This window comes from Gopherus flavomarginatus, chromosome 20 (genome assembly GCF_025201925.1).
Source record: "Gopherus flavomarginatus isolate rGopFla2 chromosome 20, rGopFla2.mat.asm, whole genome shotgun sequence".
Lineage (NCBI taxonomy): Eukaryota > Metazoa > Chordata > Testudines > Testudinidae > Gopherus > Gopherus flavomarginatus.
In genome coordinates this window covers 17,465,146-17,480,104 of record NC_066636.1, presented here as the reverse complement: position 1 = coordinate 17,480,104, position 14,959 = coordinate 17,465,146, and the positions used below count along the sequence as shown (strand labels likewise).

The window sequence follows — 14,959 nt, the reverse complement described above, 5'->3', positions numbered from 1 at the left end:
AAGTTCACATGGCTGGATAAAGTCCGACCAGGGAATTTCCAACACAGCTCTCATCCTGACCTGCAGGGCCATCTGCTGGTGCAGCCTTAGGCTGCCTTCCGAGCTCTGTTAACATACCTAACTCCCACCCTGCTATTCCATGGGAGGGGATTCCTGAGAAGGCTTGTAGGGGTCTTAGCAAATAGGATGTGCTGAGGTGCTTCTGGGCCTTTACCAAATGGCTTCTTGCTGAAAGCTAGGGAACTGCCTCCTGCTAGAAGGGTGATGGCTTTTAATAAAGGGGCAACTACAGTTAAAATAAGGCCTCTCCTTCTGCCCCTTCCCCAATGCACAGACGAGAACGGCTCCAGGAGAAGCACACTAGCATCACTCCTGCCAGCAAACACGTATGTACAGCAGCATTGTGGTCATTTAGTCTGAGCTCCCGCATTAACACAGGGCAGAACATTTAATCCAGCGATTCCTACATGAAGTCCGCTGAGCTGAGCTGGAGGACCTGCTGAAGGACTCTGAGAATTTACTCCATCCTTGTGATTCCGTTCTGTTGGGATGTTTCTCTCACGGATAACAATTTGCGCCCCCTCACCCCCACCCCGCCCTCGTCTGAACCTTGCCAACTTCCACTTCCCACCACTGGCTCTTGTTAAGCCTTCGCTAGACTTAGGAGCACCAAGGTATCAAATTGATGCATAACTTTTCCATAGGCAGATAATCCTGTTTGCGTCAATCAGGTTACTCCTGTGAGTAAAAGTTACACAACTGATTAAGTGTTGCAGGATCTAAGCACAGTGGGGAAGGCTCTCAGGGGTTTATTTCCTTTACCCCAAAGGTCCCTATATACCACAAAGCTGAGAAGGGAATATATTTAAGATCAGCAAGCCGTGGATGTTACTTGGAAGGTTGGATTTGGATTCAGTTCAGTTTAAGGTGGCTTAGGATACCATGGCCTCCTGCTCTAAGTTAGGGGACTTGCATGCTAGAGGGGCCGCAAACTATGCAATGCAGCTTTCCATGGCAGAAGCCCTGTCTACACACCAGTTGTACTGGTGTAGTTAAACCAGCACAACACCCCCACCACGACCCTGGGTACAGTTATCTCTCTGTATAAAGGGTGCGTCATACAAACACAGCTATTTCCACACAGGAAGGGGATGTACTACCCCAGTATAAGGCTCCTCTATCCCAGTATAACCAAGTCCAGACATGGGGCTGTTCTGGTAGATCAGTAAAAAGAGAAGCATTCCCCTGACAGCTGTATCAGTACAAAAGCCCTCTCTAAACCAGGCCTAAGAGATGCAAGGAATTCACTTGGACCCAACTAATCTGGTTTAAGTGAAGCCCTCTCCCACTCTGAAACCTCATGGACCTAAGGGGTAGCTTTCCCTGGAGGTGGGTCACCCCGTCACTGCAGGGATTCTTGCAGCCTGCTCTGAAGCAGATTGTTCTAGCCTGGAGTCAGGAGACTGGGCAAAGTGCACCTCTGCCAATTCCTATGTGCCTCTAAAAAGAACCCATTAGCAGGTTCTATAGTTACTTTAGAAGGGAGATGGAAAAAAATTTAACGTTTTTATTAACTGTTACATCAAGAAAAAAAAATTCCTACCCTTGCCCTGTGATCGCTCCGCAGCTACCTGGAGAACAGTGATTAAGTAAATTGAAGTTATTAGGTTACATGGACCGGAACATGCAGGGCTGAGATTATCCCAATCGCTTGTCAGTAGCAGAGAGGCCAGTACCCCAGTGCCATCACTTCTTCTCCTCTTCCTTTTTGTCTTTGTTCTCCTTGGACGCCTGCGAGGCCAAGGAACCCATGGCGTTGCGGATGGCCTCGTTGTTGGGGTCGACGCCAGGCAGGTTTTCAAGCACGCTCTGTAGGAACTCCGGATCCTGCATCACATCGTAATCATCTTCTTCCTGCACATCCATGAAGAAAGTGTCACTCCCCATCGAGGAAAATATGCTGGGATCTAACAGGCTAGCACTGCTTACTTGAAACACTCCACCTTGTTAGCACGTGCTGAGCGTACTAGGGAAGGTTTAAGTGGATTGCAGGAACTCATTGAGCCTGGCAGCTCTTGATAAAGGAGATGGGAGTGGCTCTGTGGGGGAAGGGAGACCTAGGGTGCGAGCTGAGCAGTCCTGAGGGAGGAACCTCAGCAGCAGCAAATCCTACTGACAAGGCTTGAACTGAACTTTTACGTTAACCAAGTCTAAGGAGAGGGGGAGTTTGGACTCTACACAGAGTGGATGTGAGAGACTGGGAAAAGGTGGCTGGGGAGACCATCACCTTGGTAGGTTCTGATGTGTCCATGGCTGCACTGCTATCAATTTCCCCCGATTCAGCTTGGGCGAACTCTGAAGAGAGGAAAGAAATGTCTTGGCTATTGAATATTTGCCACCACCTTTACTGTAATAGTATTTATGCTGGGTTGCCAGCAGGGTGTGTATGTAAAGATAGTGAAGGCAACTTGCCTGTGGCAGTTAGTGGGCCAGGAGTTTCACAAACCAGACATCCACAATTGCAGGCCTTCAGGTCAGGAGTCTGTCAGCGCTTCATCCCATCCTTGCCTTACCCAGCATATGGCAAATCATTCCCACCCTACTGATCTGCTGCTCCCTGCTACAGACAGCATATCAGTCAAGAGGTGCCTGCGATAATACTGCTGGATGCAGCAGGAAGCCTCAAGGCAGAATAATGACGATTGAGAAAGGAGATTCAGGCTTGAAGGCCTGACATGAAGGTTCTGACATCCCTCGCCCCCAGACAGGTAGGACATTCATGGAATTCAAGTCCACTCAGACAAGCATTCGCTCATTTTGTGCATCTCAGTTTTTGGGTGCCCAACCTCTGTCAGACGTCCACAGGTGTCAAGAACCAGCTGCTGTCACTGGGACAGCTCACTCAGCACAGGATTTGGCTTCAGGGATTAGACAGCTGTGCTAAATTCTAGCCGCTCACCTGGCCCTTGCAGAGACATCTGCATGGCATAAGCAATCTGCTCCTCTTCTGTCATGCTGCTAAGGTCGGGCAAGCCAGCTCTACCAAACTCCTGCTGGGTGATCGTCATCTTCAATAAGGCATCGTCCGAATCTAGCACAGGGATAAACACAGTACATGTTCCTAGAGCAATTCCCCAACAAATTCTATATTCAGAGAAGAATTCCTCCTCACCACTGAAGAGCAGCCACTTCTGGGGTGGGATGAGAGAGCTGCACAAAGCGCACAGCAACAAGGCGCAACAGTTCAGGACAGGAAAAAATACTGCATTAAACTGTAAGTGCAGAGACAGTTTTAGGGATGGCAGACTGTAGATACCCGAGTAGGGACTCGGCTGAGATACTGGGGCTAACAGTATTCTTGTGGAAAGTGCCATGGGATCTCTAGCCAGTGCATGCGATCAGGGATCTCAGATGAAGGGGAACACCACACTGGGGGGACAGAAGGAATTAACATGTTGAAAGGAAGTGCACTCCTCCCTAATGAATCCCCTGCAGAGCGCAGGTGTCCATCCCATCCAAATGCAACCCGGGCCTGGCTTAGCACCGGAGGCTAGACACGATCTCAGTACAAATGATCTGGCTGCATCAGCAGACTCCCTCTCTGTTGCATCGAACTCGCTGCTTTACTCTGTTCACCCCTGCCCCTCCAACTGAAGAGGGATTAGATCCCCCGCCTGGTTTCTTACCATCCCCACCAGTGGCTGTAATTCCTGCCTCAGCAGCGGAAGCAGCTGCAGCTCTCCTGGCCTCTTCCTCCTGCCGCTGCCTCTGCTCCTCCATGGACACACGCAGCGCCTGTGGAACAGACAATGGGGTAAACTCAAAGCAACAGCATGTTCCCAAACAGTTTGGCTCCTTCAAAGTGATTCTTGGTTCCATCATCTCTTACCAGAGCCAGTTCTGGGTCCGCGCTGGGATCCACTCCAAACTCAAAGTCGCTAGCACCAAGGCCAAGCATGGCCCCGCCCTCCCCAGCCAAAATGGGGGAACTGATGAGGGCATCGGCAAGGCTAGGGCCAGGGGGCACAGTCACCAGGTGGGAACCAGTCCCATCTTTGCCGTTTAAGGTGTTAATGAAGGCAGTCAGCTTGTCTGTGTTGGCTTCCTAGGGGAGGGGGGGAGAGAGAGAGAGAGAGAGAGAGAGAGAAAGAAGAGGTTAGAACTCAGGCTGACTTCCTCCCATTGGCTTGGCTCAAAGGAGATGATGCTGGGCTGCCCTATGAGCTGTAATAACCCTGAAGTCCTCTTACCAACTGGTGTTCAGGAAGAGAACTCATCTATAAATACAGAAGTACAGAGAACGGTGACCAGTATGCATCAGGGGTATGGAGACATGCCAAGTTTCAGAGCTGCAAGAGGCCATCTGTATAATGGGCCCCCTCCAATGGGTAACTGATTAAAATTCTCCCCAGGAAGTCCCTGTGCAGAGTGAGGACAGTAGGCTCTAGTCAATTCATCCTGAGTTTGCTTGTGTTTTAGAGTTCTGCTCAAAGGAAGTGCCAGCAGTTTCCTTTCATGGTGGTGTGATCTCACTGGCGATCAGGAACCTCATGGGTGTTATCTGGCAGTCAGCCTGAGGGTGTACCAGCAGCACTAAAGATGAGACTGTACCCAACAACCAGAACAAACTTGGTCCTATTTCTCTTCTAACATGGGCACCCCATGTCTTGAATACATCCCTAATTTTCATACTTTTGCCCTCCATCAGAATCATGTTACACTGAGGTTTTGCTGTATCTATCCAGATAGAGCAGTTCAATGTGATATGGCATCAGGCCACTCTGCTTTGCATCTTGATCATCAGCTATGCTGGAAATGGTCGTGGTAGGTTTCTGGGATTCAGCTGTCTCAGTTTAGAGAATAAACTCCATCATTCTCCGCTGAGTACGGGTTGTCCCTAGGAAAGAAGGTTGGCTAGGGTATCACCCTGGCATCACTGATGCCACCCACACATTAACGATCAGGAAAGAACAGTCACAGAATCCTGTGAAGGCTGCTCCCTCCAAGCAAGTATGTCCCTGGAGATCTGGAAGTGGAGTAGGGATTACTGGGGAAGAGATGGGAAAACTACCAAACCTATTATTTTGCCTGCTCACCTGAAACATCATTACCAGCTTGGTTCTAAAACCAAGCACCAAAGTCTTTTAAAGTGGTGATTAGATTCTTGCATAGCTAGTGCTGCAGCCCAGAAACACCACTCGGAGGCATACGGTGAGACGCTATATGGGGCCATTTCCAGCAAGGACAAGATAACCCAGGAATTCACTTACCTCGATGGAGAGGGGTCACCTCACAGGACTAAATGCCAGACTGACAAAATTTAACCACACTTGTATTCCCAGCACTCCCCACTGTTCCTCAGCCTTACACCACAATACAGCCCTTTGCCCAGGAAGTCTGAAGCCGACACTGACTAATGTAGCCTGCGACTCATGGAGGTGCGTTCCAGAGCATTAACAGTATATTTCATGAACAGTAATTAAAGTCTTTGATGTATGGTTGCAAGTGAATATGGTAACTTCACACTGCCATGGAGGTGTCATCCTAAGGATGGGCTGGGGTTTTAAATACAAAGGGTAAAGTATGTTTTACACACAAAGGTTTGTGTCACAAACTGATAAAGATGGAGGAAACTCAGAATTACAGGTGGCTTTCTATTTTAACCCCAACACTGTGAAAAGGCAGGTGATTAAAGCATGAGGAAACAAAGTTAAAAAAACATTAAAAGAAAGGATGTTCTTCAATACCTTCACTTATGGAAACAAAGAATTTTTAAAAATCCAAATTGTTTTCTTTTTGCCCTTCACTGATGGTGAGTTTAGACCGGTCAATTTCACTGTTAGTTAGAGTCAGTTTCACTGAAGCACTAGCAGAAGTGGGAAATGTTTGGGTAGGAAACACAGCAGGGGAATATTTGAGAAGAGTCTCCTTTGGAATCTGCAAAATATTCATGGAAGGATTTCTGTTGTCTGAATAGACCAGCCTTAAAATCCTTGCTGAAGAGATTAAGATAGGGGGAATTGTGATAGTATTCTCCACTGGTGTTCCCAGATAGATAGGAGCCAAGTGTTTGAAAATGAGATGTAAACACCTGGATGGAGTTTGTATTTCAAAGACTCTTGGGAGATCGGTTTAAAAGTCTCACCTCTTCTCCAAAGTTGATAATGTCAACATTTACTTTCTCCTTTTTAAGGCGCTTTGCCAGTTTCACCAGCTGCAATAAAGAGAAAGGAGTGTTAGCCTTTCATCCCTCGTCTTCAGCTCCTACATCTCCTCCACATAACAGAAAGCAGACAAAAGTGCATGGGATTCATTCATCAGGACACAAAGCCAGATATAAAAGCATCTAACTTACAGGTGCCACAGTCTATACAAGCTTCAGAATAAGCTTATTTCTGTACAGTAAAATGTTTGAGAGGTTTAATTGTATGTACTTTGATTTAATTAAAAAGGCACCTATCTAAAATTCTGATTTTTTTTTTAATAAAACAAAACATCCAGACAAATACAATTAAGAGTTCAGATTTCTGACCGTTTGATGCTTGAAGGCTTTTTTAATACTGCAACCAGACATTGAGCATGATCTGGTGCATGATCTGATTTAAATTCCCTCACCTACTGGGGGCAGATTTAAATTTTCACAGTTGCAGGGAAATTATGGGGCAGTGAGACAATTATTTAATCACAACAGACATTGAGATTCAAAAAGTTAGAGATTTATAACTGTTAAAACACAAATTGTCAACATCACATCAAAATATACAAAGTAAATATCCTTAAATCAAACTCTAGGAAGTTATCAAGCAGCATTTTTCAATGGAAATATTTTTTCATAGGTTTGTATGTGTACAGTGAAATCAATGTTTATCGACATTTACCTACAGAAATCGAATCCTTCCAAGCCTATTTATAAAATAGGTTAAATGAGGCTCTATTTTGATAGAAACTCGTATTGCCTGAGAGAGGATCTGTTACGCTTAGGCACTAGGCATACTCAGAGAGCTGAGTGAGTTTATTTGCATCATTCCTTCTTTTCCATTTTCCCACCCACCCTCCCCCTTTCAATAGCTTACATTCTAGTAGCAGGGTTTATCAGCTAAACAGTTGTCTCACTGGGACATACAGATGCAATGAGATTGTTGTAATATCAATGCTCATTCAGATTTCTTAGAACCATGTTTTCTGGATATAAAGGTCTGGTCTACGCTAGGGGGCGGGGTCGATGTAAGATACGCAACTTCAGCTAGAGGAATAGCGTAGCTGAAGTCGACGCATCTTATTTCCACTTACCTCCCGTCCTCACGGCACGGGATCGACGGCCGCGGCTCCCCATGTCGACTCCGCTACCGCCACTCGCCCTGGTGGAGTTCTGGAGTCGACAGGAGCGCGTTCGGGGATCGATATATTGCGTCTAGATGAGACGCGATACATCGATCCCCGATAAATCGATTGTGTAGACATACCCAAAGACTGACCAACATAGTCAGTTCAGAAAAACATTGAACAGTTCCAGTTTCAAAAAAGCAACAATTATTAGGTACTTGATATCAGGGTGATTAGAGCAGTATAAACACCTAGATAAAGAAATTGCTGTGAAAACTAAGGGCACGTCTACATTTAAAAGGCTGCACCGGCTCTCCCATCAACACAGCGCTGTCTACATGGGGGTTAGGTTGGTGTAACTACGTCGCTCAGAGGTGTGGATTTTTCACACCGAGTGAGAGAGATACAGTTATACAATATAGGTCTGTAGTGTAAACCAGGCCTGAGGGTTCACCATCACAGATTAAACATACCCATGAACTTGCATCTAAGTGGTCATGCTTTACTCACATCTTTCTCATTATCTTCCACAGGGCTCCCAACAAAGGCAATGATGCGCATCTTGTGATTCTTGCCTTGACGATGTTTCAAAGCCAACTGGAAAATAAGAGTTGTCATCCAAAGTGAACATAAGAACGGCCATATTGGGTAAGACCAGTGGTCCATCTAGCCCAGTATCCTGTTTTCCAACAGTGGCCAGTGCCAGCCGCTTCAGAGGGAATGAACAGAACAGGGCCATTATTGAGTGATCCACCCCAACATCTAGTCTCAGCATCAGGCAGTCAGAAGTTAGGGACACCCAAAACATGGGGTTGCATCCATGATCATCTTGGCTAATAGCCATTGATGGACCCATCCTCCATGAATGTATCCAATTCTTTTTTGAGCCCACTTAAACTTTTGGCCTTAACAACATCCCCAGCAACAAATTCCACAGGTTGACTGTGCATTGTGTGAAAAAGTACTTCCTTTGGTTTGTTTTAAACCTTCTGCCTGTTAATTTCCCTGGGTGACCCCTGGTTCTTGTGTTATGTGAAGGGGTAAATAACACTCCTCTATTCACTTTCTCCACCTCGTTCTTGATTTTATAGACCTCTATCATATTTGCCCATAGTCATCTCTTTTCCAAGCTGAACAGTCGCAGTCTTTTTAATCCTCAAAAGGAAGCTGATGGTGACTGACGTATCAAGAAAACGCAAATGCCCAGGAAGGAGAGGAGTTGCATGGGATGGAAAAAATGGGATATTACACACACACACACACACACACACACACACTTTGGAACAACAGGCTGAACCTGAGCTAGATACCAGGAAGCACTTTTATGAAGCAAGATGAGCACTGGAAGGGGTTACCTAGGGAGGTGGTGGAATCTCCTTCCTTAGAGGTTTTTAAGGTCAGGCTTGACAAAGCCCTGGCTGGGATGATTTCGTTGGGGATTGGTCCTGCTATGAGCAGGGGGTTGGACTAGATACCTCCTGAGGTCCCTTCCAACCCTGAGATTCTATGATAAAATTCATTAGACTGAAGAGTATTTTCAAGATGATATAAGCTGTATTGTAATAAGCTGCTTTTAAGCATCTGCTGCTTCCACAACATGCTTTAAAAGGAACTGACACTCATAATGCCACTTCTCTATCAAAGGATCCCAGCACAACAAACATTAGTTTAGTTGCATTTGTGAGGCAGGTATTACAATCCCTATTTCGCACCCAAGGAAACTGAGGCAAAAGAGCATCATTAAGTGACTTACTCAATGTCTACACGGCAACTCCACACCCACAGCTAGCCTGTGCCAGACGACTCAGGCTCGCGGGGCTCAGGTTGCGGGACTGTTTCACTGCTATGTTGATGTCTGGGGTCAGGCTCGAGCCCAGGCTCCAGGACTCTGTGATATGGGAGGGTCCTAGAGCTGGGCCTGAGCCCAGAAATCTACACAGCAATGAAATAGCCCAGAAGCCCTAGCCAACTGGCATGGGCCAATGGAGTGTTTTTCTTTGCTGTGTAGACACAAGTAAATCTGTGGCAGAGCTGGCAATAGACCAGAAGGTCGGCCTCCAACTCCTTTTCCTTAACTACAAAACCATCCTTCCCTCTCTGAACAGATATGAGTATTGGCTTTCCAGATGTACACAGCAGAGGTGAGATGAGAAGCACATATACCAGTACAGAGCAAAAGAACAGGACAGAAGAGAGTGACTAAACCCTGAGACCTATTCCAGATGTTTAAGGGTAACAAAGGCACCTCTCTTTTGTGGGTGTGAATTACCAGAATTTGGCCCCCTTAAGTTGGCTGCACATACATGAGATATATTGCAACTGTAACCCCGCAATTTGGTAGCAAATCAAGAGCTATCGCCACAGACTGAGATTCTCTCTCGTTTATAGTTCTCTTTCTTCCTCTTCACCAAACAGCGTCATTGATTTCCCCACACTCGACTATTCAATAGAATTATTCACCCGGTAGCAGACTGGATTACATTAAATCCCATGACCTGGCTCAGTTCCAATGCGAGTAGTTACACGACACTTGCCTAAATTCACCTTGCACTTTCAAATGAAGGTAGTTAGTATCCTAAACTATGATGAGACGTTAGTAGAAGACCAAACCCGTATCTAGCACTTTTCATCCATAGATCTCAAAGTGCTTTACGAAGGAGGTCAGTATCACCATCCCTATTTTACAGATGGGGAAACTGAAGCACAGAAGTGGCATGAATTACTCAAGGTCACTCAGCAGGACAATGGCAGAACCAGAAATAGAAGCTAGGTCCCCTGAGACACAGTCCAGTGCTCTGCCTAGGAGTCCACACTAGCAGTCAGCAGAATGTTTCAGGGTGAGCGGGGTTATAGAAATGCAAGACGACGACTCCTTTAAGAAAAGTCATGAACAAGGTGTCACTTACATGAGCAACTCGGATTCCTGTACAGAAGGTAATTTTCCCTTTGGGTTGCACCGTGTGTAATTTGGAAAGGATCCGTCCCGTGTCTGGGGTAAGCGTGGTCAACACTTCACAGTTACTAGAACAATATACATGATTGCATTGTTATACAAAGTCCTTTCAAACCATTAAACAACCTCCCAATACCCCTTGTAAGGTCGTATCCTTCTACAGGTGGGGAAACTGAGGCACAGGGTCTCCCACAGTCACATGGGGAAAACAGCAGAAGCCAGTTATTCCTAGATCTGTGCTCGATACACTAGAACAGTGTTTCTCAGCCTTTTCAGGTTGGCAACCCCTCATGCGAGGTCAAAAGTGTTTGTAACTCCCTTATATTTACTATAAAAGAGTCAGAACTGCATCATTGATAAGCCTATGTAATTTGAGCTTTTTGAGAGGCTGACAGAATACTTAACCTTGCAGGATCAAAGCGTGCAGGGAGCAGGATCCTGTTGTAGATTGTATTATAATCCTCTCCCTTATCCCCCGCACTGCCTTTCATGACCCCTTTACCCACATGGGGGTTGCAACTCACGGGCTGGGAAATACTACACACTAGACCATGCCCATCACCTGGGCGGGAGAGCAGGAGACATTTTGATTTCTAGGAGGGGGAAAACTCTACAAACATACTTAGCTAAGGTAATGAGCCCCACATTGTTCTCTGGGTTGCTACGGGTTTTCGAGTGGCACACAATGTTGACAGCATCTTGCTGGGCTTGCAGGCGAGTAGGTAAAAAGTCCCCATTTCTCATGTACTCACTGTTGTCGACACTGAAATACAGAATCAGATAAGGTCAGAACTAAAAAACAGGCTCGTCTGGTTTTCACCCTAAGCTGGTTCATGAAAATGAAGCCTCAGGATCCTAGATCTGTGGTCAGAAAGCTAACAGCATACATGTCTCGTCTCCTCTCCTCGTCCTTGTCACTTCTTAAGGCAGAGAGAGAGAGAGAGAGAATCTTGAAATTCAGAAGCAAGAACCAATCTATTTTAAAGCCCTGGTTATAGCAGAACAATGCAGAGGCCTGCCCTTTGGGCCTATGGGACAGACTCAGAGCCCATAGTCCAGTCCATGAGTCCTAAAACTGGGCACGCAGCACCCCCTCCCTGTAACTGCAAGCAGAAGAGCATTCAACATCAGCTGCATGTTCTAAGATTTGCAGGTGAACACAAAGACAAGCAACTTCTCTTCATCCATCAGACAGTGTTAGCCATGGCTGGAGACAGGATAAAGAATAGCTGGACCAATCTGATGGGGCAATACCTGTGTTCCTATCAGTATATATACGCAAGCATCTCTTAGGGTGATGAGCATTTATTTGACATTTTAAGAAGCAGCCTACAGCTTCTTGATATTATAGCACCTTAGCACCGCTATAGTTGCAGCTTCCAAAGTGCTTTGGAACAACTATCCATGCCCTCATTTTACAGAGAGGGAAACTGAGGCACAGACAGGGGAGACTTCCCCAAGGTCACACAGAGTCAGTGAGAGCTGGGACTAGAACTATTGTCTGGCGTGCGTCAGCCCCAGGCGCTAATGAAACATTGATACAGGCCAGGCTCCTGGCAAGCTGTCATGAGGGCTGTGTCCCAGAGTTCAAGCACCCCCATTACACAGATTTCACTGTTTGGGATACCGTGATGTCTCGTGGTTGAAAGCGGAGACGGGGAAGCAGGGCTTCTCAGCTCTATTCCGGCCACTGCCACTAACTCACCGGGCGAGCTATGGGTGAGCCACCCCCTGCGCTTCAATTCCCGCCCCCTGTGTAAAATGGGGCTAATTCTCACTTGCTCTTTGCAAAATGCGTGGAGCTCCTTGGGTGAAAGGTGCTAAACATGTGCCTGGTATTATCAAGCAGGGAATTACCAGCTTTGTGGTTTCACTTCTGTTCCCAACAGAAAAAGATTAACATCCCAGCCCCCCCTCAGTTAACAGGAGCGGTTACATTGCAGTTGTGACCTGTTAGCTACACTGACCGGGTAAGTCGGATTCACTCTCCACCCACTAGCTGGCTGACCCATTCCATGCAAGCTAGCACATCTACAACACTGATGGCTTGCTATGATAGTGCCTTCATTAATATTAGGATTGGCTGAACAAGGAGAGGCTCTCTGCCAGTGGTCTCCAACCTTTTTATCCCCAAGATCTCTTTTTAAATTTAAATGCAACCCAGGATCTACTTATCTAGCTCCTTAACCGAGGCCCCCCCCCCACACTCACTCAATTTCCCCCCCCCCCATTGCTCATTCTCACCCACCCTCATTCACTTTCACCGGATTGGGGCAGGTGGTTGGAGCTGAGGGGTTCGGAGTGTGGGAGGGGGTTCCGGGCTGAGCCTGGAGCAGAGGTGTAGGAGGAGTTGAGGGGGTGCAAGCTCTGTGAGGGAGTTTGGGTGCAGGAGAGGGCTCTGGGCTGGGGCAGTGTTGGGGTGCAGGAGGGAGTACGGGGTTCAGGCTCGGGGTGCAGGCTCTGAGAGGGAGTTTGGGTGCAAGAGGGGGCAGAGTGTTGGGATTCAGGAGGGGCAGTGTTGGGCAGAGTGTTGGGATTCAGGAGGGGGTGCAGGTTCTGGGAGGGAGTTTGGGCATGGGAGGGGGCTCTGGGCTGGGGCAGTGTTGGGGTTCAGGAGGGGGTATGGTGTGCAGGCTCCAGGAGGGGGCTCAGGGCTGGGGTGTGGGTTCCTGCCAGTGGTGCTTACCTCAGGTGGCTCCTGGTCTGCAGCACAGCAGGGCTAAGGCAGGCTCCCTGCCTGCTCCAGCCCCATACCACTCCCGGAAGCTGCCATTCCCTACAGCCCTGGCAGAGCAGGGAGGCACGTGGCTCCACACACTGTAGCCAGGCACTGCCCCCACAGCTCCCATTGGCCACAGTTCCCTGTTCCCAAACAAAGGGAGCTGCAGGTAGGAGCAGTGTGTGGGAGACCCTCGATCCCGCTCCCCTTCCAGGACTCAGCAGCGCAGGATCAGGGCAGGCAGCAGGGAGCCTTCCTGAGCCCTGCCAGACTTTTAGGAGACAGAGATCACAATCGACTGTCAGAGGCTCCGGGATCCACCAGTTGGTGACCACTGCTCTACACTCAACTTGATGGCATGTCTGTCAATAACATGATAACTTTGGAATGCCAGAGCCAATCCATTCTAAAAATGTCAGCAAATGTTCAGTCTAGGTATTAATGGGCAGAACCCGATGGATTTTGGTGAAAAACAGAACTGGGAAGGGGGAGTCCCAGGCATCTAGTTAGCAGAGTTACCAGCTTCAACCAGTCTGTAGATCAAATAACTAGTTGATGGGGCCACTGATGCCTTCCATGCCACCCACATCTCAGCTCTTCCCTTCTTCCCAATAGAGTTTAAAATGCTGAGCCCCTGAACGAGATAACTCCCAGACAGAAAAAATAATGGAAGGCACACACAGCCCCTGCCATGGGGCAATGAGGGGTTGCAGAGAGTTCTTGAAATAACAGCAAAGAATCCTGTGGCACCTTATAGACTAACAGACGTAAGGTCTATAAGGTGCCACAGGATTCTTTGCTGCTTTTACAGATCCAGACTAACACGGCTACCCTCTGATTCTTGAAATAAGGCACACAAACAGCTTGTGGGGCAATCGAAAGGAGGCAAGGAGCCCCTGGTGTGTGCAATGAGCTGAGCAGACAGAAGCAACTACGCAGTAGTTTTGTGCCTGGGCAATTTTAAACCTTTCACATACAGAATGTCACAGCCCAGGAGCCAGTTTTAATCCTTGCTCTCCTGGCTGTAGCACACAAAGCCACTTTCTCATGCCAGGAGGCATCAGTCTGTATTAAAAATGCAAAACCCTGTCACATTGTGCACTGCTGAACACAAATATTCGTTACTACAAAAAGAAGCCATTCACTGACGCACAATGAATGGAAGTGGATGTGTGTAATAAGGAACAGTACATGGCATATGGATTTCAAAGTACTTTGCTAACATTAATTCTCACAACAACCCTGAGAAGCAAGTTAATAATACTGTACTCTTATTTTACGTGACACAGTACCAGTGGCATGACATGGGCCAGAAACCAGGACTCATGAATCCCAGTGCCCTGGTCTGACCCACTACACACACACCCATGGCCCAGCACTTCTTAGCCTGCATCCTGTGGGGGAGGGATAGCTCTGTGGTTTGAGCATTGGCCCGCTAAACCCAGGGTTGTGAATTCAATCCCTGAGGGGAGCATTTAGGGATCTGGGGCAAAAATCAATCCTGCTTTGAGCAGGGGGTTGGACTAAATGACCTCCTGAGGTCCCTTCCAACCCTGATATTCTATGATAGTCACCATGTGAACCTAGTGTAAGAATGAGGGTAAATACACTGCCAGACTAGAATGGTAGCCCGCTGCACCCGTTCTGCACTGGGGAAAGTGACCATACAATGGACTGGGCTCACTAGATCTGGGATTTTATACTCCAATTTCAGGACTCACTCCCCCAAAGTCATGACATCAACAGCTGCAAGAGAACATTAACTAACCTGAGACTGTCTCTTATTTGAATCTGACACAGTTACTGTGATGTCTCTATCCAACTAACTGAAGAGCTATTTAGTTACCAGGTACAACCCACAATGGAAGTTTTGTGCATATTATGAATCTCTGCTATTGTTACATTTGGTAATTAGATTAAAGCAAGTAATGAGTCTGAGGTATTGTAGTAGCCAGGATCTTTAT

General features: G+C 47.2%; 1 protein-coding gene across 2 annotated transcripts in view; it reads right to left on the bottom strand.

Annotated features, from left to right (window-relative positions):
* Positions 1 to 1,553: 1,553 nt before the first annotated feature.
* The window catches only part of LOC127037780 (26S proteasome non-ATPase regulatory subunit 4), a 68,866-nt gene continuing 55,460 nt past the window's right edge, over positions 1,554 to 14,959 (bottom strand). For both annotated transcript variants that reach the window (XM_050929858.1, XM_050929857.1), the window contains 9 exons: positions 10,899 to 11,039; positions 10,230 to 10,344; positions 7,834 to 7,920; positions 6,146 to 6,214; positions 3,890 to 4,105; positions 3,687 to 3,795; positions 2,960 to 3,091; positions 2,288 to 2,355; positions 1,554 to 1,914 (listed from right to left, as the gene is read on the bottom strand). In XM_050929858.1, the coding sequence (XP_050785815.1) occupies positions 1,747 to 1,914; positions 2,288 to 2,355; positions 2,960 to 3,091; positions 3,687 to 3,795; positions 3,890 to 4,105; positions 6,146 to 6,214; positions 7,834 to 7,920; positions 10,230 to 10,344; positions 10,899 to 11,039 (1,105 nt within the window). In that variant the 3' untranslated portion in view covers positions 1,554 to 1,746. The remainder of the gene's footprint in view (positions 1,915 to 2,287; positions 2,356 to 2,959; positions 3,092 to 3,686; positions 3,796 to 3,889; positions 4,106 to 6,145; positions 6,215 to 7,833; positions 7,921 to 10,229; positions 10,345 to 10,898; positions 11,040 to 14,959) is intronic.